Raw genomic sequence first — 22,500 nt, 5'->3', positions numbered from 1 at the left:
ACTACCATGATCGGCATACATAAAACATTCTAAACATGTATTTAAAAAGGCACATGACACACATACCCACAACACGCACACAAAAGAAAGGCTACAATAATCAGTATTTGCTCATCTGAACAATATGAAATGTTGGCGATTGATTCTCACTTGGTGATCCTCTCAATGGCATGCGTGTGTACGTTGGTGTGTGTCTCTGCCAGAACCGCCTCATGTTGGACACAACGCAAACACAGCCCCCCCACCTGGGGCTGACCTGCCGACGCCGCCATCATGGCCTCGCGGTGGCGCAGGCGACCTTTGACCTCCTCACTCTCCCTCTGGGCTGTCGCCAAGTCCTTCCTGGTGACACAGAGGTCAAAGGTTATCTGCACCTGGCATAATCTTAGGGCTGTGACATTGTGTGTACAGAATAGGACATAATGCGGCAGATTATTTTCACCAAAAAAGACGTTTACATTTACAGACAGAGAGCAAATGAGCAGACGTCTGTGTAATTATGTGTACACAGGACACTAATAAAATGAGGACATTAATAATCCTTACTGTGTGTGTGTGTGTGTGTGTGTGTGTGTGTGTGTGTGTGTGTGTGCGTGCGCGTGTACCTTCACCCTTCCAAACACCCGAACTTAAACCTGGCTGTTTAACCTTGTGGTTAGTGTGCTGCACACAAGAATCCAGAAGATCCCTGCTTTAAAGCCCAAGGTCAAACAGGTCACACTTACTTCAGAGCCATCACCTGTGCCTCCAGGGTCTGCAACTGAGCCTGATAGAGAGTCTTAAGCTGGTCCTAATGCACACACACACACACACACACACACACACACACACACACACACACTCAAAACACACACGCACACACGCACACACACACACACACACACAAACAAAACACACACACACTCAAAACACACACACACACACACACACACACACACACACACAAAACACACACACAAACACACACAGAGAGAGAGAATGTAAGGTGTTTAAATGTATGTTTAAATCCTCATCTCCACAGCATGTTCCATGTGCATGTGATGGCCCATACCAGCTCTCTCCTCCACTTGTTGTCCTCTGCGGGGTGGGGGGTTCTGGGGGTGGGTTTGGGCTTCATGGCCCGTTCTGGACTACTCAACTGGGCCACAGGATTCATCTGCAGCAAGACACCAGCACAATCATGCTGCTATCAATTAAGCAAATATGAATGTTGCTACAATTCAGCTGACCATGGCGACCCAAAAAACAAAGGCAAACGACCTCAAATTGACAACAAACACAAAGACAACGGTAAATCAGTCTAGATTAAAATACAATACAATACAATTAAAAAGTTTGTGTTCGACTGTGTATTTTTAGACACCCAGGTCAAGCATACGGTATATTGTGCATATATGCATACATTGTAAGTTATTTTATATTATTATAAATATAAATATTATATTGTAAAATATGGTATAGTGTGCATATATGCATACATTGTGAGTTATTTTATATTATTATAAATATAAATATTAAATATTATATTGTAGGATAGGCAGACAATTTTGAAAAAATGGCAACCAAATCTCATGACCGGGCAAGCAAAACAGAGCATTGACTTGGCCAGCAGGCAAGCTGGGAAAATCAGGACTTTACAGTGGCACATGTGGACATGATTCCACGGGCACTGTCTCAGTAGGCTAGTTACTCACTGTGCTATGGTCCATCAGTAGGCTAGTTACTCACTGTGCTATGGTCCCTCAGTAGGCTAGTGATACTATGGTCCATCAGTAGGCTAGTTACTCACTGTGCTATGGTCCCTCAGTAGGCTAGTTACTCACTGTGCTATGGTCTCTCAGTAGGCTAGTTACTCACTGTGCTATGGTCCCTCAGTAGGCTAGTTACTCACTGTGCTATGGTCTCTCAGTAGGCTAGTTACTCACTGTGCTATGGTCCCTTAGTAGGCTAGTTACTCACTGTGCTATGGTCCCTTAGTAGGCTACTCACTGTGCTTTGGTCCCTTAGTAGGCTAGTTACTCACTGTGCTATGGTCCCTTAGTAGGCTACTCACTGTGCTTTGGTCCCTTAGTAGGCTACTCAGTGTGCTATCTGAGATGGAGTGGTCCCTTAGTAGGCTACTCAGTGTGCTATCTGAGATGGAGTGGTCCCTTAGTAGGCTACTCAGTGTGCTATCTGAGATGGTGTGGTCCCTCAGTAGACTACTCACTGTGCTGTGGTCCATCAGCGTCTCTTCAACTACTTTGCATTTGAGTTCCTCGTGTAGCCTCTCATTCTCAACAATCACCACCCGCACCCTCTGTTTCATGCCCACAAGCTCCTCCTGCAAACACACACACAAACACACACAGACGATGCACACAGAGAAAGAAAGAGAGAGAGAGAGAGAGAGAGAGGAAGCAATGAAGAGACATAGAAATAGGCACCCAGGCTGACTTGCTTTGTGATAATTAAACGATTCAGATCAACTATGGTGTGTAAATATGTCTATGCATAAGTCAGAATGGTCCACAACTGAATCCACTTAATTTAATACACTGTGTAATGAAATCTTCAAATTAAATCATATCATTAACCATTACCGGTAATACCATAATACAGCTTCAGCCATGCTCTCTGTACGGGTATGTTTTACACAGCACCCACAGTAGCAAAGAAACCAGACATCCCTCTCGGGACTTTATGACTGGCCATCTCTCAACAGCCAACCCCAATCAGCCATCAAACACACCTTACAGAAGTTGACCTCAGCCTCCAGCTGCCGAATGTAATCAGACTGCTTGTGAATGATGGGCACTAGATCCTGCATGGCAGGCAAGCTGCCTTTCAACTCCTCAGGAGACTTCTGCTGAACAGTGGGCAAAAGTTAAAGAAAGACAGTCAGTTATTGTCGACGAAGACTGAGCATAGGCACACAACTCAAATGTATGTTTATTAGTTACTCGCCAAGGCCTTAGCAGAGGGATTACAATTCCCTAATCAATTGTCATCTATATAATGGACTTAGGAGGACCAACTGAACTCCGACCTCTGACACATCAATTAAAGGATTGAGAAAAGATGTCCCAGTACCTTGGGCGTTGATTTTCTTTTCGATGGCGTGATATTGACTGCTTCTCTTGGCTGTTTTTGCAGAAGTGACCGCAACTGAGATACTGCAACCAAAGAGCAGAGGGTTGAGCCTTGAATAAATTCTTGTTTCTCAAGGACTACGGAGCAATATAGAACAACTAGGCCTAAGTAGGAGAAATCGTACCAAAGACAAAGCAATAGATATAGATAAACATATAGATGTATAGACAGACAGACAGCCAGCCAGACAGCTAGATAGATAGACAGACAGATAGATAGGCCTAGATGTAATATTCAATGTTATCTCCTGTAGCAGCAATTCACTGTAGTAGTTGCGGTAGGTCTACGTTTGTTTGCCTGTAGGCTACCTGCTTCGCTCTCCTGGAGTTGTTGATGCGATGAATCGTCAACACTGTGGTCTGCATCTGAGTTTGCCTGTCTGTCCACTACCACCACTTCCTCCGACTCGGAACTTCGGTCCAATACAGTGCTGAGTTGCTGGATGCTGCGGTTAGCTTTTTCTGTGAAGTCAAGCAATTTGGAGTTTTTGCAATCAGTGACTGGCACAAAAGTAGACTAACTGCGAAATCGTGTTATCTTTGTTTCGTGTTTGTATCTTGTATCGTTTATCATTCATCCATAATTAGAAGTGATTATAGCGACTTTTGCTAATTAACGTGCGTACTGTCTGCACGCATGTTTCGTGTATACATTATTAATGCGCAGGGTATGAAGTTTCACCAGTTTGCAGTTACCAAGCAGATGGCAATCAAACTGTTTTGAGTGTGCTATCGATAGCCAGCCTGTCATCACCTCGCAGTTTCCTCTGATACGCTCCCAACTCCTCATCTTCGTCTGAATCGGGAGATGGCTTCATAGTAGACTAACGTTATGGAAAGTAGTATATATACCCTTTTGTGTTAATGCCTTTATCTCAAGGTGAAATACTTAAGTGCTGAGCAGAGTCTGCTTTGCTTTGCCACTCAGACGCTGCTCAACGGTTGCAACGTAACTACACATGCACTTCCGTAAACGTAACATGGATTTGTGGGATTTGAAGTTCTTGGAGTGTCTCTTTGTCGGGCATCATCAGCTCAAGAGGGGGGATAAGGAACTACAAGTCACAGATCCGAATCAACTGCAATGAACGCGAGGTAGGCTTTCAAATGTGGAAATATTTTGAGAAAATACTTTCAAAAACACGTAGATGTAAAATTCGAAAAAATGACTTATAGTTTTTATTTGGTAGGCTGATAATATTTCTTTAAATTATTCGACTGAATGTAGGCTTATTTTTTAGGCGACGTTGCATGCCAATCACAACGCGAATACACGCCCATATGGCCGTGTTGGAAGTGCAGACGCAGGCGGTAGGGATGTCCTAGCCTCAATCTAGCTTGCTCGCAGTCACCGCTATTCGCTAGGAATAACGTTATTGCTGGGCAACTGAGACAATTACCAGACCGACGCTCAGTAACAGTAGGACTGGGTTGGGCATTGTGGACACGTTGGATATAGCTTACAGCCGAGCAAAAGCAAGGATATTTCTTTGGAAAAGAGGGGTGAGTACAATAAAAAATGTTTTGATGAAACATTTATAGTGCTTCTTGAATTTGGAACATCCACATCAGGGAGGTTAGCTACACACAAAGTGGCAACTCGACTCATCCGTTGTGGCAGTGACATGTTTTTCAAAATCTTTTATATCACTTCACAAGCAAAAAGTATGTCATGCTTGTCTGGTCAGTTTATTTATGGACATTTGAACACATTTCGTTTGTGCATGCAATTCTACTTAGAGAAAGGATTCCATGTCTCAGAAATGTAGCATACATCCTGCCATGTCAACAACATGGTGCTTTGCTACAAGGTAACAAAAGTGTGTATTGTCAGTCGTCTGCAGAAGCAATCGCTATTCATGACAGCTCGCCTACACTGTAGCCTCAATTATTGCATTGTAACATAGCAAATCCTAAAACAATTAGCCAGCCTCGAATGAATCAGTTTGCCGCTTTGTAATGAAACGGCAGACTTATAGGCAACTAACGATCATTTACACCAGGTAATGAAAAGTGTTTTATATTTTAAACTAGATGAACAGACATGCATTTGATTTGCTGAGTCTTTCTTCACTGTGCTCAGAAGCCGGCTTCTTTCAGAGTCCAAAACCCCATCCTTGACAAAGGCTCCATCGAATCACGAGGATCATAAAAATGCACGTATAGCCTGCGCATCCTGTGGAAACACATGGAAGTAGGTTAATCGGTCAAAATGGTCCTTCGAAAGACAAGCTGATGGAAATGGACCACAATTGATCGCATGGTCGGGGTAGAGCAAGGGTGCTTTGTTTTGATGGAGTAGGGGGCTAGCATGCTATCATTGATCATTTTCCAACTGCTTCAAAATTTGGGGCGGATAGCGACTGGAAAGTGTGTTGCTTAGGCTATGGTTAGGATCTGCAAAGCCTGATAAATATCTATAAAGATATTTTGATCTGAAATCGCAAATGCAGAAAAATCAGGGCGAGTGGAGTGGGTAAGGTCAGAGAATAGACTGCACTCCCTCTTCACCTTATGCCAAATGATACGTCTGCTTCTAGGATTGCAGCAGTGATCTCCTTGCCGCCTAACTGCTGGATAGGCTAATTGGAACATCGTCGGTCATTTGTTCAAGTTTTGTTGCCACTTTATAATGATAGATTGTACGGGAATCAAGAGAATGGCAGTGACTGCGGGCATGTCTACGACGACATGTCATTTTGGTTCTTGGCACTCCAAATCTAATTTTGAACGACTGTATGTCATGCTCAAACTCCCATTTCTGTCTACAGGGCGTTTGACCGTTGTTTAGATTGAACAAAGTAGCGGGATGGAATAGCCTAAAGGGCTCTTTCTCTAGGAGCGCAGTCTCCTCCTCCAAGCAACTCGACTTCTGGGCCGCGTGCCACTGTTAATCGTAGACAGAGCTCTCCCTCCTCCCAGCCGCAGTCTTTGACCACAACTGCATTTTTTGGAAATCTGCTTTTGGGGTTTCTGGACAGATTCACTTGTCCACTATGTGTAGCATTGATCTTTTTTTCGCTCTTTAATGAGAGTAGTCATTAGGCCTACTTCAGAGGTGAGAAAATTACCGGTTTAGTTCTGTCACATTATTTGTTGACACAGGACAGGAGTCTTACCATAGGCCTTTCCATGCCAACAGGAAGCTAAGTTCTCTATAAGGCATATTGTTCTGAAGAACAATGGCCCACACTACAACAAGCCAACAACATGAGCTTTCATTTTGCCCTGTAAAATTACTTTGTAGCCTGTTAAAAAAAGAGTAGCCTATGATATGTGATCCAGCTGAGAAAGTATGAAGTTGTTTTTCAGATAATTTTCTCCTGCCTCGAGTGTCTCATTTGTCTAGCCCAGGGAGGGATCACATAGTCCCTGTTTTGTAGAGTCAGAGAGGGTTATGAAACAGCATCATAGGGCGAGTCTACAAATGTCACACACACACAGTCGTTTTGGGTGTAACGATATTTCCCCCCGCCGTTTTCCATGTATGTTTTATTTGAGTGAATTTTTAGCACTGCCACTGGATGCTTTTGTTATTTTTTTCCAGCAACAACATTTATTTTTATTCTACAAAGACCATTAACTTCAAAGGGGTGGTTCATGGCATATCACCATTGCTTTTGTGAACACAGAGGGTGTCGTGTTTCTTCATTGGTTGAGTAGTGTAGTCTACTGTTCATAACATGAAATATCATTGTCATCATTCACAATTTATCCATGCCATTAAACAACTGTAAGTCCAGGAGTGAAATAGGCATGTAAGTAAAAGCACCAGAGAGATTGGCTATGAGCAAATAACCACAGAAGGAAGATTAAAAAGCAGAAGTTAAGGTTTAGGGAGCCTGATTGTGATAGAAAGTGATAGAAAAAGGAGAACGAACCAGACAGTGTGAAGAAAGAGAGAGTGTGGAGGAAGGGAGTGCATTTTTTTTTGTCTTCAGGCTTTGGTGATCCTGATGATAAATAATTAATCAGACCACGGCATCACTTCCTGTGATGGTCCGCCTCTCAGGGTCCTCCCTCCGGAGTGCTTCCTGGTGTCAGGGCCTGTGTGATACGGTTGTTTACAGGAGCCGGATTACATCAGTCTGCAGGCATGTGACATACATTCAGACTCATTACATGTACAGGGAACCTCTGAACGGTTTCAGTTGACTGATTCTATGGTTATAGGCCATATATTGTGTGAAGCATTTGGAAAAAGTGCTCATTATTACTGAAAATTAAAAAATGGTTTTAAGCTTATGTAGCATTCTTTATCAATCATGCTGTAAATGTGAATAGTATAGGTCTATTTTAACATCAGTGTTAACTATAGCTTTGTAATTATCCATTTACGATGTAGGGGGGGGGGGGGGGTGAATAGCTGTATAGTGGGTGTGATCTGATCCTGAATGAAGCAACCAGCTGAACTGGTTGGTGTCCGGATCGATCCAGATGTCTACTTCCTGCGTGCAGACACAGTAGTGTGAGGTCACGCTCGGGACAGAGCGAATAGCTGCCCACTCCTACCCCCGCACAGTAGGACACACATGCCGCTAATCTAGCTGAGGGGTCACACATGCTTGCTGCATTAGTAAGTGGGATACTGTAGAAGTAGGAAGTGACCGAGAAAGCTTTGGTCCATGCTAAAGGTCCGAACCAGTAGAGAGTATAGATAGAAGCTATAGTGATAAGCAGAGAGTATAGAAGCTATTACAATGTATACACTGAAATGATATATACACGCAAATGGAATACGTCTGGGGGAGGGAAAAAGAATAAAATGGTTAATGGACTTAGTATAGTCCCACAAGACAGTATGAAATGATGTTGAGGGATGGGGGGTAAAAAAAGCAGACAAAGATATGCAAGCTAGAAAGGTCATAAAATAACGAGGGTTAGACCATTCGTCTGGGTATGTAGAGAGCTTCACTAATGGACTTATATGTGTTGATGCGTTTGGCAGAAATGTGTGGGTGGAGGGAGCAGCCTTCGGAGGACATGTTTTGGCAAAAAGCACAATGTAGGTTAGTGTGGCGCCCATGATGCGCCCGCCGGCGCGGGTGTTCCTCAGGGCCATTGCCACATGGCTGCCCAATAGGGACTCCTTCCAAGAGAACATGTCACACCACCATGCAGACTTCAGAGGCGCTAAAACAACTTCCTTAGTATAGTATTCAGTAACGAGCTCCCTTCCCACCGAGCGTGCATGCATGTTGACACGTGGTCAGTGCTCATTTACATATTAGGTCACATGTGATCCATGCGGGTCGATAAACATGCTATTCTATCACCACACTGGAGATGGAATCTATACATTAATGTAAGCCCCTGCATTAAAGGATGGATTAGTTGAGGGGGTTTGTTTTAGGCACCATGTGTTCTTATATAGATTTTGATGAGCAGGCTGTCTTGTGCTGTGTTCTGTGGGTGTTGCGCCATATGGTCTTTTTTTGCTGCTCCCACAGATTTGCTTATGTTGCCACTCCACTCCTATTCACCCAGACTGCTATCAGCAGGGGTGGCCAGACCTCAGCAAAGCACACGTTTGGATTCACAATCAGAAAACCAAAAACAGCACTTCATTTATGTCCCAGCTCCTCCTATTTATGTTAATTGCACACTCTGGCATTTAAGAGTTATATATAAATTATAACTATTATAAACTACATATTCTGTGTTTATAACAAAAGTTTGGACACTCTTTTGACAGTGAAAAATGCAAAAACTAGATTCTTGGATGGTCCAATATAGACTGAGTTGCTATTTAAATTTAGGGCTAATTGACTTATACACTACTTTTGTACAGTTACTTAGTTGCTAAACAACAACAGCAAAGGTTAAATTACCATTATATGACATTATTCATGATTCAACATAATTCATTATTACAATAGTATCTTGTCTGATATCTCCGTTTTGATTAGTTTGATTTAATATGATTTATTTTGGTAATGCCCATGATAAATATAATGTGTATGAAAAAAGTCAAAGTCAAAGTCAGCTTTATTGTCAATTTCTTCACATGTTCCAGACATACAAAGAGATCGAAATTACGTTTCTCACTATCCCACTATCTCACTATCCCACTATCACTATCCCAAAAAAGAGTCACTATCCTGAGTGTTTTCTGGCCACATGAGGAGATTCATGTGCTTAATTATTGCACAGTAGGGGACAATGTGGCGAGAAAATACCTTTAGATTTGCATCGGTACAAATCGATTCATGTTTCTGCCATCTTTATATTTTTTTGGAGACAAATCTCACAGGAAATAATGCCCCAGACTCTATTAAAGTGTAGCTAATTAGTAATAGATATGCAGTGATTGGTGAGACATTGGCTGATTCAGACCGCACCATATGGGAAGCTGATGATGGCGTGGTTTAACGGTGCATGAAGCCTTTTGTCATCCTGATAGCCGGAACATATTTCAAGCAATGGAAAAGTTAAGGACAACAAACAAAGGATGCCAAGACGTAAGTGATTATATTCAGCAAAGTATGTTCACGGAAGTATAGTTTTCTGCATTAAGTGTATGGTTGGTTTCTAGGCCACTGTGTTTAGTTAGCTCTCTTTGTGGCGATTGGATGTTTTCTGGGCCTTTTCAGAAGCAGGTCTGTCGGTCAGCCAACAGCAGGGCTGAAATTCAGGAGATGGAGGAAGTCTCCCTGCGACTGGCAGTGGCAGCCATTGTTCTCTCTGTTGCAACGGCTGCCTTCCCTCAGGGGTTCTTCTGAATTGTGAAATAGTACAAAAATATCTCAGTGCAAAACCTTCATAGGAGGGACTATTTTAAAAGCCTCTCAGGGTGACATCACAGTTTTCAGGGAGGTTATCTTTAGAGTGTCGCTTTAAAATGCATGCCATTTTTTTTTTTTTTCCTCAGTCTGAACTGGCGTCTCTGCGCATCATTGTTTGGTGTGTTGACACTTAAAAAAGAAATACTCTCTAGGAGTGTGATGAGGTGTGTTTGTGTTTGGGTTGCATATGCAAAATAAAGCTGAATGGCACTCTGAGCTTTTATACTACAGGCTGCACAAGGGAATAAAGAGAAACTAGGCCATCTTGGTGCAGACGTCAAAGTCAATTGTCTGCCTGCTCAGACAAAGACAGGAGCTGTAGTATCTCTGAGACATATTCAGCTCTCTCTCTCTCTCTCTCTCTCTCTCTCTCTCTCTCTCTCTCTCTCTCTCTCTCTTCTTTCTTTCTCTCTCTCTCTCTAGCTCCTCTCTTCCCCTCTGGCTTAGCGCTTTTCTCTATCTTCCAAAATCTCCCACCAAGATTTAAATCTCCATGCATTTTTAAAAAGGTTGGAGATGATTTCCTTTGTTACCTAGGTCACCTAATCAGCCCCCCCCCCCCCCATTACTATTCCACAAATCAGAAGCTTTGAACTTGGGAATGATGGCGAATTCTTTGGCAGCCTGACCCCCCCCCTGCCCCAGATCTATTTGGAACTGCAGATTCATTAGGTGGGTTGATAATGGCTTTTAATGGTAGTGAATAGAGATGTCTGCTGCAGACAGACGCAGACTTACTTACACATAGTGAATACTCATTGAGGTCAGAAGTCATTTCTGAGTCACTCATGCAGTGTCTCCCATATTAGTGGCTCTCTGATGCCTGCAAATTATATAAAATATCCCGTAAATGTTTTTTTTTTTCCCCATTGATATGCATCCCTGAAATTAGTTATTGTGGGGTGGGATGTCAGTGACCATGACTTGTCTGTCCTTGATATGTCTGAGGAATGATTCTCCTTTGAGAGTCATAGAGATGGTAATACTGAACATTGGTGGTGGTGAGGTTCCCCTTTCACCGTAAAGCACATTCGGTGTCTTATAAAGCGCTATACAAATATAAGTTGTTGTTGCTGTTGTAACTAAAATAATCGAGAATTCCTACTTGTATGAAGAGATTTTATTTATTTATCATTTTAGAGTTTTATTTCGGGCACAGCACTGCACAGGCGTGTGTCACGCCTCTCCAGTTCATGAACTGTGAGATACATTAAATAAGAATGATTAAATAAAGGTCTTTGGCAGCCTAAATTTCTCTCTGCATTCCTACGCTGCGACCTTGGAGACAGCCAAAGGACGTTCACTCCTGTAGACAGCAGGAGGCCCCAGGAGGCTGCGTCGGCTCAGTGTAGAACATTAGACCGAAGCTGAGTCCAGCGCCATCTTCAAATGTGGGCTACAGCCGAATTCAATGCACACGTTTGTGGCTGGTGAGAAGATGACAAAGGGGAAGAGTACAATCTGAGTCCACACACAATGCCATCCTGGACTAAAGCAGAAGAGCTTTAATTAAAGCAGAAGAGCTGTGGCGTAAGTAGCCAAGTAGCCTCCAACCATCACGGGACATCATAGCAGAGATGCTAGGCCAAGGTAACCAAACTTTCAGACATCTCAGAGCATTGCAGGAGAGCCTGTAAGACAGCTCACTGTGTGTGTGTGTGTGTGTGTCTTGCGAGAAAGAGAGAGACGTGAGGGGCACGGTTGCACCGTTATAGCGAGAGGCAAGATTGAAGGATATTGCATGTCTTTATCTGATCAAGTCTGCCTGAGTATGTACAGTATGTGTGTGTGTGTGTGTGTGTGTGTGTGTGGAAGAGTGAGATGGGAGGGAGCGCTTGTCCCGGCTGAGTTAGCACTGCTCTGGGACGGACACTTGCACAGCAGTTGCATCATCTGTCCAGCTGCACCACTGCAGGGAGGAGTCTGCAATGTCCTCACTCACTAGAGGAGCCGCAATGTCCTCACTCGCTAGAGGAGCCGCAATGTCCTCACTCACTAGAGGAGCCGCAATGTCCTCACTTTGTCCTCACTCACTAGAGGAGTCTGCAATGTCCTCACTCGCTAGAGGAGCCGCAATGTCCTCACTCACTAGAGGAGCCGCAATGTCCTCACTCTGTCCTTACTCACTAGAAGAGCCGCAATGTCCTCACTCACTAGAGGAGCCGCAATGTCCTCACTCACTAGAGGAGTCTGCAATGTCCTTACTCACTAGAGGTCTGCAATGTCGTCACTCACTAGAGGAGCCGCAATGTCCTCACTAACTAGAGGAGTGCAATGTCCTCACTCACTAGAAGAGTCTGCAATGTCCTCACTCTGTCCTCACTCACTAGAGGAGCCGCAATGTCCTCACTAACTAGAGGAGTGCAATGTCCTCACTCACTAGAGGAGTCTGCAATGTCCTCACTCTGTCCTCACTCACTAGAGGAGCCGCAATGTCCTCACTCGCTAGAGGAGCTGCAATGTCCTCACTCACTAGAGAAGTCCGCAATGCTTTCAAACAGAGGAAATGTCAAAGGGTTGACTCTGTAATGGATACAAAGGTCAAACACTATTCAGTTCCCCGTTTGATCCAATTGCTTCTCGTTTCTAACTGGATGAGCATGTGTGTAGATTTCACACACAGCTGCTGAAGCTAGGAGGCCAAGGGAGAGTAAGTAAGTAAGTGTGGCAGCAGGAATGGACAGCAGCCACTCTGTGTGCAATACAGGACCTTAGCCTAGCGCACTGTGTGTGTAAAACAGGACCTTAGCCTAGCGCACTGTGTGTGTAAAACAGGACCTTAGCCTAGCGCACTGTGTGTGCAATACAGGACCTTAGCTTAGCGCACTGTGTGTGCAAAACAGGACCTTAGCCTAGCGCACTGTGTGTGCAAAACAGGACCTTAGCCTAGCACACTGTCTGTGCAATACAGGACCTTAGCCTAGCGCACTGTGTGTACAATACAGGACCTTAGCCTAGCACAATACAGGACCTTAGCCTAGCGCAATACAGGACCTTAGCCTAGCGCACTGTGTGTGCAAAACAGGACCTTAGCCTAGCGCACTGTGTGTACAATACGGGACCTTAGCCTAGCGCACTGTGTGTGCAATACAGGACCTTAGCCTAGCGCACTGTGTGTGCAATACAGCCTAGCGCAGTGTGTGTACAATACAGGAAATTAGCCTAGCGCACTGTGTGTGCAATACAGGACCTTCAATAACTGCAGTTATTAAACTAGAAACGGCAGTAGTGCCGTTTGTCTGAAGTACTATGCTTTTCATGTCCAAAATACTGCATGTTATGGGGGAAAAACAGCAGTTGTCCTGCATATGAACTCCAAAACTGCAGTTTTGACACTTGGCACCAGTTTTGGACAAGTAGCCTAGCTTAGCCTCAGAGTTTTGTTGGTCTACATTGGCTGCTGGTCATTTCACACACATTTTCTCTCACACATACAAACACACACACTTTTTGTCTCGCCTGGATTTACAAACACACACACATACGCACACACACACACACACACGCATTCATACACAGCGGAGGAATGCTCTGCTATCCTGAGCCAACAAAACCTCGTTCTCTCTGTAGTTCACTGCCAGGGTATGAGTCAGCAACAGCAGCTCCTGATACACTAACTGCCTCAGTCAGGGTCCATTGAGGCCGTTGTAACTGTAGAAACCGTAGCACATTGTCCATCTCCACAGAAGAGCAGTCAGCCAGTCAGTGGGGGGGGCAGTCCAGCTTTGCGCCTCCGCAGGACAGCGCTTTCAAAAGATGAGCGAGGAGGACAGGGGGGCAGGAAGTGTGAGGGCCTACTTCCTCTGGCTTACAAAGCATGCCTAGTCAACTCGGAACAATCCCAGTTTGTCCAGTGCTGTCCAAGAGTGAGCGCAGAGAGGAGGGGGGGAGAAGGAGTGGGGGGGGGGGGGGGGGAGACTGATGGGTGAAATCCCATTTTGCCATGTTAGTCTTTTCATGGTCGGATTCTTCAAATTTTGGCCTCCACTTCATACTGATGTGGAGTCTCACGGACAACAACACAACACGTTCATTACTCTACTGCTGTGGAACACACACACACACACACACACACACATAAATACACACAGCAGAGCTCTAGGGCAACACAACAACATAACGTGTTCATTACTCTACTGCTTTGGGACACTCACCCTTCACCCACATACCCGTACAGAAGCACCAACACATGCACACACACACTTACGCTGTCATGAAACATAATTACGCACTCAACTTTCACACACACACACACACACATAAATGTACACACACACACACACACACACACACACACATATAGAGCCACACGCTCACACATGCAGGAAGTGGCAGTGCCCACTGCAGGTCTAGTGGGTGGTGACTCATTTTAATGAAGGAGGACTGTGTGGCTGCTCCTCTGGAATAGGTTAGCAGCATGTGTGCCCAAAGGAAGCTAGAGCCGTATGCCACACCCCTTTCAGCTGGGGAGCACTTTCATGTGTGTGTGAGTATGTGTTTGGGTTTTTGGGTTTGCATGTTTGTGTGAGAGAGAGAGATGCCTAATGCCTTATGAGTTTGACTTTGTTGTGCCACACTGGGCTGATTCTCAGCGCCTGACTATGCTGGGGCTGATGTGTGTGTGTGTGTGTGTGTGTGTGTAGGTGCAGTATAGGAGCTTGGAGCTAAACAGATTCTTCTTTCTTTTCCTTTTGTTTGTCTTCACTTAACACTCCACCATCATTCTTCTGCGTTATGTTCTCAGCTCCATATTGTGCCGTGTGCCCTCCTTCCTTTCTCTCTCTGTTTTGTTTCAGGATGTATTTAGTCATCAACATCTAATTATCCCAATCTCTTGCCGTCGTTCGGTGACTTTCTCAGTCAAAGCTAAAAAAGTTAAGTCGAACCTTATCCTCCTCATCCTTAATCCTTATCCCCCTAAAACCAGATCCCCGGCCAGGTCAGCTAGCGCCCCGCTAAGAAAAGAATGTTGGAGTGGCACAGCGCCCAGGATCAGATGTTCTGTGGCCGTATGAGCGTATTATATTAACATATTTATTGCAGTACATAGCAAGTAGCTGGAAATAATACTTTATTTCTACCACTGTCCCAGAACACCCCCTCCACACACACACTTCTCCCCAGACTTAATTGCGCCTCAAGGATGGTGCCATTCCAGCCTTCTGTCCTCACACTGTCCAATGTCTTTTTTTTATTTCTCTCTGGTATGTGGGCTGAGATTGTGGTCAGGCATCTTTGTGTGTGTGTGTGTGTGTGTGTGTGTGTGTGTGTGTAGACGTGGTATGCAGACGCCATATGAACTTGTGGCAGAGGTGCTGGAGGTTTTGAGGTGGAATGGAAGGACAGCACTGTCTGGGTGGATGATAAGTGTAAAATGGGATTCTGTATATTCTGGCATGTCAGAAAGCCATTAAAAAGCAGGAAAATAAAGAAATAGTTTAGTCTGAATACTCTCAAGAGAATTACTAACACACAACTCTTACATTACTTACACACTACTCGGATGACATTTTTCTGTCGCTTAAAAATCTTTATGTTCTATTATGTGAAATGCTGCACTCTTTTAAGGTTTGTTTATTCAGATTATCTAAATTTGTCAATATTTTTGTTACAGAATACAGGACCACTTTTTAAACTCAACTATCTCAATGCTGTTTTCCTACGGCTGTCTGATGTAAATGTGTTGCAATTTAATTACTTCAATTATCCTAATCATAAAAATCCTTCTGTAGAGGTAGTGGGCTCATATAAATACCTGGGAAGCATAATCGATGACAGACTAAATTTTAATCTTAACATAGAGAATATCTGCAAGAAAGGCCAACAGTGACTCTTCTGCCTCCGTAAAATGGCAAAATTCAATGTGGATAAAACCATTATGAGAATATTTTATAAATCATACATTGAATCTGTTTTATCTTTTTCTATAATATGCTGGTATGGAAATCTGAATGTAAAGGATAAAGCCTCACTCGCCAAAATAGTGAAGGTCAGTGGCAAAATCATAGGTGCCAAGCAAAGCAGCCTATCAGACCTGTACAGTAGATTTGTCAAAAAAAAAGGCAGAATCTATTTTATCAGCAAATGGTCATCCTCTTCACCCTGAGTTTCAGTTGCTACCTTCTAAGTCACGCTTCAGATTCCCTGTAGTTAAAACCAATAGATATAGACCTTCATTTGTTCCCAGTGCCATTTCTCTATTGAACTCAGATTTTGGAGCTCTGGGCTGACATCATGGTGTTTTTGGTGCACAGTGTGAGGTATGACTTCCTGCTGTATGAAGGTACTCCATGGAGAGCAGAAAGTGTTTCATTTATTTGATACATACTATTTATTATTATTATCATTATTTACATGGATATGTCATGCAGGGATGCTTATCAGCATACCTGTATACACACTGCACTGCTTATCGGCATGTATGTTTTCTTCACCCATTGGGTGTTCATGTTGTCATGTTGTACTTTTTGTCCTATGTTGTCTATGGATGTCTTGCTGCAAACCAAATCGCCCTTAGGGGACAATAAAAGCTTTAAGTAAGTAAGTTACCCAGGCTAACCAAATGTTGACATACTCTGATTTGAATAGTTCGCTCAAATGCATTTCTCTGTGACCCCTGTATGGATACATCTCTTAGTATCTTAAACGTTGTTCCACTTGTAAGTTGCTGGATAAAGATATCATAATGTAAATGTATCAAGATGTAAATGTCAATGTAAATGCCTAGAGAGAGGAGGAGACAGAGGTAGTGGTCCAATGAGTGACCTCTTTAGAAGAACACACTGTAACATGCTTGCCATATCACTTGTAAAATGTAAGTATTTTACAAGTTTTGGGTGCAGCAGGGCACATTCTAGACCCGTCTAGAAACTGTATCTTACAGTGCAGTGGCTCTGGCTCTGATCTGGCCCAGATGAGGCCCAGATGAGGCTGGGCAGTTAAAGCTGCAGTGAGCAAGTCTGACAGATTGAGGGGACTTAGCCAAAATTTTGAATGCTTACAACTCCCATGCCCCTCCCCCACTACCACCCGAGCACCCTCTCATCGAGTTTGTGCTCGTCAGTGAGCACTAGACTGCACCAGACTGTGATTGACAGTCAGATCTCACACAGCCCTGCTCTGATTGGACCAGAAGAACTGGGAGCTGTGGATTTTTGCAAAACAAATAACAGGCTCTAGGTGAAGGTAGAAGTGCATTTTTTTTCTAAAACTGGCTGATTTATGTTGTTCTGTCGGAGCATAGTGTCGGTTTCAGTGAATATGATCAAAAAAATCTTGCCAACTGCAGCTTTAAACAGGGGACCCTCAGAAATGGGAAACTCAGCTTCAGAAAGTAAAAGTCCTACAGTACCATATATTTGTTCCAACCATTCATAAAAAAAAAAAAAAAAACGTTCATTCTTATTAGCTCAACATTTCAGCTAGGTAGATGAGCTAATTAGTGAAATCACCTGTTTTATGTTCACAGGTAGAAGCAATGCCGGTACATGGTAGGATTTGTACTGTCTGAAGCCAGGTTTCCCATCTCAGGGGATGCTTCAGCTCGAACAAGCACACTTCTGAGACACACACACCTCTGAGACACACACACCTCTGACACACACACACACACCTCTGAGACTCACACGTGCAGCCCTCTCTTCAGCCAGATGTTGTCTCAGTGCTAGCCGTATGTTAATGATTTATGTGTGTTTCCAGGCACAAAAGTCAGATGGAGGAATCGTAGAAACTGAAAGCCTCGCTCAGCTTTTCAAATCAAAACGTTCCTTTTCCCTCTTTTCTGCTGCTGTCGTTGCTGCTTTTCTTCTCCTCTTCTGTATTCTCTCTTTACCCCCCTCCCCTTTCCGCTCTCTTCTTTCTCATCCTGCTCTCCTCTTTCTCATCCTGCTCTCCTCTTTCTCATCCTCCTCTTCTTTCTTCCGAGGTTCACCTCGTCTATGACCTCCCGGTATTGATCATTTCTTACCTTATCTGCCACATATCTGAACTAATGCAGTTCTTCTCAAGAGTGGAGCCCGACACCAGTGCAGGCAAACTGAACAGTCATGGTGTGTGTGTGTGTGTCTGTGTGTATGTGTGTGTCTGTGTGTGTGTGTGTGTGTGTGTGTGTGTCTGTGTGTGTGTGTGTGTCTGTGTGTATGTGTGTGTCTGTGTGTGTGTGTGTGTGTGTGTGTGTGTCTGTGTGTGTGTGTGTGTCTGTGTGTGTGTGTGTGTGTGTGTGTGTGTGTGTGTGTGTGTCTGTGTGTGTGTGTGTGTGTGTGTCTGTGTGTGTGTGTGTGTGTGTGTGTGTGTGTGTGTGTGTCTGTGTGTCTGTGTGTGTGTGTGTGTGTGTGTGTGTCTGTGTGTGTGTGTGTGTGTGTGTCTGTGTGTGTGTGTGTGTGTGTGTATGTGTGTGTCTGTGTGTTTGTGTGTGTGTGTGTGTGTGTGTGTCTGTGTGTGTGTGTGTGTGTGTCTGTGTGTGTGTGTGTGTGTGTCTGTGTGTGTGTGTGTGTATGTGTGTGTGTGTGTCGTCATGGCGCTCACTGTTCTACCCGTCATGGCGCACAGCATCTGCCCCGTGATCACTCTGGTTAGGTAGTCAATGTTTCATATCGTCTGCATGTGCCGAGAAGCGGCCTGTTTTATAGGTTGGTTTTGAATGAAAACAGTCTTGCACAGCCCCACACTCCCCCACACACACACTCCCCCACCCCCCTCCAGTTCCTGTCCGTTGGAAATCCTCTCTGGCAAGCGCTCGTCTCTGGCACTAAAAAAAAAAAAATGATGACCATGATCTATGTGTGTGTGTGAGAGTGTGTGTGTGTGTGTGTGTGTGTTTCGGTTGGGCAATCTGCTGGTTCTGCAGAACTCTGCTGTGCTGAGCGCCTAACGACTCTGTTGTTTGGGAGCGTGTTGTGCAACATTGCTCTTTTTTATTTCACTCTGGACTCAGTCTGCAGCAGCTTTTGCATGGAGAAATCCATGTAGTGCATCCCTGCTGGGATGTTGATAAATGCTCTCTAACGAGACCTTGGAATGTGCCGGTTTACAAACACTAGCTGAACCAGAGGAGGAGTGATAGTGTGAATCACTGCAGTAGCCTGCTAGAGCCTGGAGAAGTGTTAGTGGGTCATCTGGAAGAGAGAGGGAGAGAGGGAATGAGAGAGTGGGGAAGAGCATTAGGAAAGAAAGAGAGAGAGAGAGTGGGGAAGAGCATTAGGAAAGAGAGAGAGAGAGTGGGAAAGAGCGTGTTTTGGGTTGTAGAGGTCAGGAATGTTGGCCTTGCTCAGTTCCACTGGCCAACATCTGAGCAACAGCTGGAGCAGTTGAATGTGACCTCTTTTATCCAGTCACTCACTTGCTCACACACTTGCTTAATTATTTGTTTATTTATCTGTTTATTTATTTGTTTATTTATTTATTTATTTATTTATTTGTTTAGTAGCTCAAAATGAGGGGAGGAGGAAAATGAAAAGGAGGGAAACTAAAAAAAAAAAAAAAAAAACAGCTCACAGTAGCGAGCTCTGCCAAGGTGCCTACATCACTTCCTCTCCAGCATCTGGCAATGATCAGGGGAGTTGGAAGAGGGAGGATGGGAAGAGAGAGAGAGAGAGGGAGAGAGAGGAAGGGAAGGAGGGAGGGAGAGAGAGATGGAGGGAGGGAGACACAGAGGGGGGGAGGGATGAATGAGGGAGGAGGCAGTGAAGAGTCCCAGGCGAGTACAACAACCGTTAGCTGCCTGCTGCCTCATGTCTTACACACACACACACACACACACACACACACACACACACACACACACACACACACACACACAGTCACACACATGTACACACATATTCAATCATTTAACAGATGTTCTGTTTTTCTTCCTCTGTCATTCTTTCTCAATCTCTTTCCCCATCCACTCATTCTTTTTGTCTCTCTCTCTCTCTCTCTCTCACTCTCGCTCTCTCTCTCTCTCTCTCTCCCTCCTTCTCCCAGGATGACGTAGCGGCCCGCGTGTGTGTGTGTGTGTGAGGTGACCCTTGTGTAGCGGAGCAGTCATGAGTCTCACCTCCTGGTTCCTGGTGAGCAGCGGGGGCACGCGGCACCGCCTCCCACGAGAGATGATCTTCGTCGGCCGGGACGACTGTGAGCTCATGCTGCAGGTAAGCGCAGGACACACACACACACACACACACACACACACACACACACACACACACACTATATCTAGGACAGATTTCCTTTCTACACCCTGGTATACTTCATCCTGTTTGACATGTGGTATCTCTGACTGAGCCACATTCCACACATTCCATCCTACATGAGAGAGGAGGAGAAGAAGTGTGTGTGTGTGTGTGCGTGCATGCGTCTGTGTGTGTGTGTGTGTGTGTGTGTTCTGTGCTGTGCTGTGGTGTGGTGTTGGGGATCAGTTTCATTCCCCCTCAGGCTCGTTACCATAATGAGCATCAGAGTCATGTGATCTCATCATAGCCCATCTGTGGTCACCATAGTATTCCCCCTGAAGGGCAGGAGGGGCCGAGAGGGTGGCTGGCTGAACACACACACACACACACACACACACACACACACACACACACACACACACACACACACACACACTGATTGGCTTGACTCCATTGCAGCACATGGTCCCTTACACTCTGCAGTCTGTTACCTCATCAGCCCACTGGCCTGATGCACAGGGGCTAGTGCTGGAGCAGGGAGTCCTCTTTTACTCTTACAGATGTGTGAGAGGTGCGCAGATGCACACACACACACACACACACACACACACACACACACACACACACACACAGGTGCCCAGACAGACAGACAAGGACACACACATACACATAACTCACATGCACAAACATGCACATGCGCACACACACACACACACACACACACACACACATGTGCACACAATTCCATGAATTTCATGAAGTATAATTTTGTCTAGACATAGCATGAGAAATGTTTAAAGGTGTAATCATTAAGTCCACACACGTTGCTTAGGCGAAGGAGAGGTTGTAGCAGTGGTATTGAGGAGAACCTGTTAGCGTAGCCCAGCGTCGCTAGTCTCATGCAGCCCTGGCAGACTGGAGGGAAGTCACAGGGACTCTATTAATAGAAAGTGGGGCACATACCTCACGGGTTATATTTTGATAGCTTGGAGTCTCAGTGCTAAATGAAGTAGATGCTGTGGCTTCACAGGGGGGGGGGGGCAGAGAGACATACTGTATTTCACAGTCGGCCAGTCATAGGACGATGGCAAATATCACACCGCATGAAGGCATTTACCGTTATAGACCTTAGCGTGCTAAATACTGCTCAGAGCAGGAAAGGTGTGGTTGGGCCTCAATACATCACTCCTGTGCATGATGAACATTTGTTTTGTCACATTACAGATTTGTTTGCTTTTTGTTTACTGTAAGACAGGGAAAACATAGCAACAGGTGTAGAGCAAGCAGTAATACACACACGCAATAATGCACACACGCAATAATACACACACGCAATAATGCACACACACAATAGATTGTATGAGCAGGGTGTTAGCAGCATGAACTGTGCCTTCCAAACAACACGAGGGTATGAAGTCTTAACAGCATTTTCGTTATTTATCAATGAAGAAAAGAAGAAGGAAGCACATTCCTATCTGTTTCCTTAGCGCATTCCTCTTTGTTTTCTTAGCGTATTCCTATTTGAAGAAGCCTTGTGGCAGCGCGGTTAATTGGAGCTTATATGAGCTCCCTGTATGTTTGTGTGTTGCTGCAGCGCTCCACTCCAGGTTAATTGGATTACACTAACATGGGCAGCGCTCTCTTTTTCCCCATAACATGACCTTTGACCTCTAGAGAGCTGTAATCCTTTGCACTGAGCTCCTGAAGAGCACTCCTGGATAGCGCCGTATCCCCACACAGTAGAATATTCTGGAAGTGATCTTGCAAGGATACAGTGGATTAACAGGATCAGATCCATGGCCAAATTAACCGCCATAAGCCTGAGGTGTGTGTGTGTTCAAATCCGCAAAGACAAACACAGTAAACTTCTCACAAGGGTCCGAGGAGGCGGTTTCCCACAACGCTTGAACGTTTGCTTCTGTTTTATTCTTTCATCAGTTTAAACGTTGTGAGATGTGGAATGTTTTTTTACTCTGTGACCTATGTGATAAAGGCCACTCTTCCTCATATACAAAGCGATGTGGGATGTTTTTTACTCTGTGACCTATGTGATAAAGGCCACCCTTCCTCATATGCACACAGCAATGAAATTAAAAGTGCAATAATGTGTGGCTGTCATCATGTCAAAAAATACACAAAGCGCAAAAAACACAAGACACTGTTGTGTAAATACAGTCCCTTATGGATGTTCTGACCTTCTCCTAACCTGAGGGCCTTTAGTTAAAACAAAGGGTGTCTTTGGAGTAGCCAGGGCAATATGAGCTTGCCCATAGGGGAATTCTGAGACCTTCTTCAGCATGTGATGGGTTATTCTTGCTGTTTGGCAATGTAATTAAGATGGCCTACGCCCAAAGATAATGACCTAACATAAAACTGAGCGAAAACTTTCTTTCTCAGTCTAAGGACATCTCCTCAGTTGTAGTTGGATCTTCG

The 22,500-nt window shown here is 44.5% G+C and overlaps 2 protein-coding genes across 7 annotated transcripts in view; one reads left to right on the top strand and one right to left on the bottom strand.

Annotated features, from left to right (window-relative positions):
- The window catches only part of sdccag8 (SHH signaling and ciliogenesis regulator sdccag8), a 40,049-nt gene extending 35,953 nt beyond the window's left edge, over positions 1-4,096 (bottom strand). For 5 of the 6 annotated variants that reach the window (XM_042066610.1, XM_042066607.1, XM_042066609.1 and 2 more), the window contains exons 1-8: positions 3,886-4,096; positions 3,441-3,593; positions 3,073-3,155; positions 2,732-2,848; positions 2,210-2,323; positions 1,052-1,156; positions 726-790; positions 151-342 (exon numbers count right to left, since the gene is read on the bottom strand). In XM_042066610.1, coding sequence (XP_041922544.1) covers positions 151-342; positions 726-790; positions 1,052-1,156; positions 2,210-2,323; positions 2,732-2,848; positions 3,073-3,155; positions 3,441-3,593; positions 3,886-3,949 — 893 coding nt within the window. In that variant the 5' untranslated portion in view covers positions 3,950-4,096. The remainder of the gene's footprint in view (positions 1-150; positions 343-725; positions 791-1,051; positions 1,157-2,209; positions 2,324-2,731; positions 2,849-3,072; positions 3,156-3,440; positions 3,594-3,885) is intronic. The other variant, XM_042066606.1, reaches the window with a different exon arrangement.
- Positions 4,097-4,428: 332 nt separating this feature from the next.
- The window catches only part of cep170aa (centrosomal protein 170Aa), a 70,078-nt gene continuing 52,006 nt past the window's right edge, over positions 4,429-22,500 (top strand). Inside the window, 2 exon segments of the mRNA XM_042066612.1 lie at positions 4,429-4,634; positions 19,880-20,046. Coding sequence (XP_041922546.1) covers positions 19,942-20,046 — 105 coding nt within the window. The 5' untranslated portion in view covers positions 4,429-4,634; positions 19,880-19,941.

This window comes from Alosa sapidissima, chromosome 16 (assembly GCF_018492685.1).
Source record: "Alosa sapidissima isolate fAloSap1 chromosome 16, fAloSap1.pri, whole genome shotgun sequence".
Lineage (NCBI taxonomy): Eukaryota > Metazoa > Chordata > Actinopteri > Clupeiformes > Clupeidae > Alosa > Alosa sapidissima.
This window is presented reverse-complemented; position numbering and strand designations above follow the sequence as displayed.